This window comes from Hevea brasiliensis, chromosome 11 (assembly GCF_030052815.1).
Source record: "Hevea brasiliensis isolate MT/VB/25A 57/8 chromosome 11, ASM3005281v1, whole genome shotgun sequence".
In the NCBI taxonomy this organism is placed as follows: Eukaryota; Viridiplantae; Streptophyta; class Magnoliopsida; order Malpighiales; family Euphorbiaceae; genus Hevea; species Hevea brasiliensis.
The window spans coordinates 82,507,917-82,511,902 of NC_079503.1; the positions used below are offsets into that span (position 1 = coordinate 82,507,917).

Sequence of the window (3,986 nt, forward strand, 5' to 3'; positions counted from 1 at the left end):
ATTTTTAAAAAATTTTCCAGAAAATTATCAAATTTTCTACCAGAGATCACAAAAGAGGTGTTCATATTGCTTGGAGCAAAGGAAGAGAAACAAGCGATGCCATAATGAAGTTAGGATCATCTGTTTTTTGCTTGTGATAGAAAATTAGACTCCAATATGAACAAATTGAAATTAGAATCCAACAAGAATCGACATTAATCAAAATTGAGACCAAAGTCGATCAAAGAATTTTTGAATTGAATGAGACTAAAACTAATAATGGGAATCATCTCTCTTTCAATCTTTAAACAGACTGAACCACAATTGGCTATTTCTTCCATACCCTCCAAATTCTCTCAGTAATTCCTATTCTCACCACTCTCTTGATTCTTCAATTAGTTTTATTTTAATTAATTTAATTTTTTAAGTTGAGGTTCTTCAAGACATTCAAAAGTGACAAGAGAACGAAAAATAATTGAAGAAACTAGATCTTCTTTTGATCATAATTTACGTCCGATGAGTTAAACACTATAGTTAACTTCCACCAACACAAATATACAATGAATTAATGATAAATTTTGATTAATTTATTATTAATTAATCAACCTCATGCTGATAACTTCTTTCATAGAATTCCAACATCCAAGATCGATCTTTATTGAGAAAGTTTATATATGCCTGATTAGCCCCATCCAAGAACAATGGTAAGAACATAAATGAAAGCCAGAGATATGGGGTAGAGAGCATATGCTACGATACTTGTCCAGAATGGAAATTTGGTGGAGAAGGTCGCAGAGAGACCCATTCCACTGCAAATAATCAGAACAGTAAGGATTTCAGCTGATACATTCCATGACAAATCTTTTACGCAAACAAGTGCCAGGAAGGTTGCCAACCCCATTACATTGTTCATGAACACTCCACCATAGAGCTGCACAAAACCAAAACCTTTCAAGTGTCAAGAAATGAGAAACTTTTAATTTCAGGATATTTTTATTTTAGTATAAAAGAAACGAACGAGAGCGATTAGTAACCTCTGAAAATGTCAAAGAGACTGCCTTTTGTGTCTTTTCTCTGGCAGAAGTTATTGCTCTATATGCCTGCTTGAAGCTTAAAGCCAAGGGTACTACAAAATATGATACCAAGAATGAGGGGATGCTTATAGCTGTTGCGAAATCTTGGAGAGTTTGCATTAGAGGTGTTGCAAGCAGAAAAGTAACAGCAGTTCCAGAAAGAATTAGAAGAGCTGCCTTAGCATAAGTCCACCAAGTATTCTTATCAGTCTTCTTATTTTCCTGGCCTTTAGCCACCAGGCTCTGCTGCTCTTCAGTTGTTCCCTGCCATTCCAATTGAGCTATTAGCGACAAAAATCGTTCTTATGATTTTCAATTTTTGAAGGGAATAAATACCTTTGAATTGCTGCCAGTGCTAGATGATTTTTTCTTGGTTTTACTTCCTTGATTAGTCCCAGAGACATTAGCCTCCCTAATCCATTTTGACATCCCTTGAACAAACTCAGTTTCACTTATACTAGAATCTCCAGAGATATCAAACTCTTCCATAATTTTTGACGCAAAATCATCCTCAGTCAGGCCAACCTGTTGTATCTGTATCCCATGTATTAATGCCCTCAGTTCAGCAGCTGATATTTGTGCATCGTCGTTCTGATTAATCTTGTGAAATAGCCTACAAACGTATTGAGAACAAAAGTAACATTAGGACTGCAACATGCTCCTAAAATTCATATATATATGCTACAAAATCTGATTATATACATGGGAAATCTTACTCTCTTAGATTGGTTTCATTAGGCTTCCCGTCCGACGTGCAGAGAGATTGTAGCAGGTTATTTTGTACATACTTGCGCAGCAAATACTCGAGTCTTCTTTCTCTAATCCACGGTGTGAATGCCTGTAGCAGAAGAAATGTTCTTGATTTGAATAAAAATTTTGAACACCTGTAGAATTGGATAACAGGAAAAGTACTTTTACCTGATAGGTGCAGTAAGCGATCAGGTAAATGAGTGTTATGATTAGAGAAACTATGACTACTATTCGTGTTGCTGAAGAAGAATTCAGAATTTTTGCTAGTTGAAGCAAGAGAAATGGGATCATGGACAAAAGCATGATTCCTGCAGTATGCTTGGTTTGATCATCTGTGCTTACACCATAACCTGCATAGTTGCCCATGCTTTTGAATTAATTTTTAATTATCATTATAAAGATGTTGTTTTTGTATTAGTCATCTGTGCTTACACCATAACCTGCATAGTTGCCCATGCTTTTGAATTAATTTTTAATTGTCATTATAAAGATGTTGCTTTTGTATTAGTCATATAGAATTAAAGATGAAAGAAGGACAGAGACCAGTTAAACTGAATTTCTTTTGGTTTTGAGTATTTGATGAAGTTGAAGTCTCTGAAAGGTTGTAGCTGCCAAAAGCAACAACAGAACCCCAGATTAGTGTAAGGTTCATGATTACTGATCCTGCAAGTAAGCCCATTCCCATTTCTGCCATTGATTCAACAGTATCTGCAGTTCCTGAGACTCCAGCCACTGAAATCCAAAATGATACATTAATTTCTCTTTTAAGTGACAAATTCAAATTGGGAATTCTACTGTCGAATCAAAGCTTGCTTTGCTTATAAACCCCCTATATTCAATGAATTTTTAAAGGTTCAATTAGTTAAACATTCAGAACCCAATTTCACAAATGGAAAGCCTTATCAGTTGAACCATGTGTATGAACACCTGCAGAATTAAATCTCAAATTGGAAACCTTCACTATTCTAAGCTAAAATGCTGACATGAGAGAGCGGAAAGTCTTTGTATCCAAAAAATAGAAAATTACTTTTAATATTTTGAGTTACATTAACATATAGAACCAAATACTGAATGATTATACAAACAAACATTTAGAAGAATGTGTAGAATGATGGGTGCCGATGCAGTGCTTATTGACCATTAGGTTTAAACTTTCTGTTCTGCAAATTTTTCTATCAGTTGACTTTTTCAGTAATAATTAAGGTTTCTAATTTGAAATAAAATAAATAATACTTCTTTTTGTTAACATTTGCATATGCTATCATCTCATTTAAAAAAAAAATTCATAATACTATCTTTTTTTTTTTCAAAGAATGTTTGTTTCTCTAATTATACCAAACTTATTCATAATGATAAAATAAATATTATATAGCCAAGTAAAATTGCCAATATAATACCCTGGAAGGTGAAACTCTAAAGTGAATTTAACTCACAATGAATTATAGGAACAAAACATAGGATCTACATGCCACATAGAACATTATAGTGATAAAGATTGGGATCTTCTATCACAAAGAATTCTGAATCAGGCAAAATGATAAAGAGAACAAGTTAAAATTTTGTGTAGGAAGAGAGGAACTCACCCAGAACTAATATTACTTGTGGAAACATTCCAAGCATTTGAAACACATTAGCACTAAATATATTATCAGTTCCAGACGTTTCAAGGAAAAGTTCAGATCCTTGTGAAATGTAATGAGCTGAAAGGGACAGCAGGTACTCGTATACCACTATCAGGAAGAGCTGGCCCCATACCTCAGTCGTGCAAGGCAAGAAACCATAAGTTGGCTCGCAAGTCACAGTTGTTGTTCTAAGATAATCAAGTTGAAGGATTTTGGATTGGTTTCTTTGATCCATCCCATCTGATGTTAGAATGGATTCATCTTTGATGGAGCGGCTATTTGCTAAATCGATGGCCACAAGGACAAGAAGAACGTTAAATGCTGCTTTAATCATTTCCCTGGAGACCTACACTTGCTGCATAAAATGGTTAGAATGGGAACCTAAAGGTGAGCTCAACTGTTTAAGAAGACTTGGAAATTCAATTCCGGGAAAAAAAAAATTTGAAGGGTATAGCAGCCCTGGAATTTGTTCCCTAGTTTTTGAAGATGTAATCTGCATTATTAGGACAAAATGCTTTAGTTTACTCATTCTTTTAGTTAAATAAGGTTATTTGAATGAGTA

General features: G+C 34.3%; 2 protein-coding genes across 2 annotated transcripts; both read right to left on the reverse strand.

Moving 5' to 3' along the window:
* Positions 1-661: 661 nt before the first annotated feature.
* On the reverse strand, positions 662-1,843 carry LOC131170336 (sodium/calcium exchanger NCL2-like). The gene is made up of 3 exons (XM_058129389.1): positions 1,389-1,843; positions 1,014-1,316; positions 662-910 (listed from the first exon to the last, which is right to left on the reverse strand). Exons 1-3 carry the CDS (start codon positions 1,539-1,541, stop codon positions 662-664), a joined length of 705 nt encoding a protein of 234 aa, XP_057985372.1. The 5' UTR covers positions 1,542-1,843.
* Positions 1,765-3,758, reverse strand: LOC131170337 (sodium/calcium exchanger NCL2-like). Its single transcript, XM_058129390.1, has 5 exons — positions 3,386-3,758; positions 3,272-3,322; positions 2,346-2,534; positions 1,971-2,152; positions 1,765-1,890 (listed from the first exon to the last, which is right to left on the reverse strand). Exons 1-5 carry the CDS (start codon positions 3,756-3,758, stop codon positions 1,765-1,767), a joined length of 921 nt encoding a protein of 306 aa, XP_057985373.1.
* Positions 3,759-3,986: the final 228 nt, after the last annotated feature.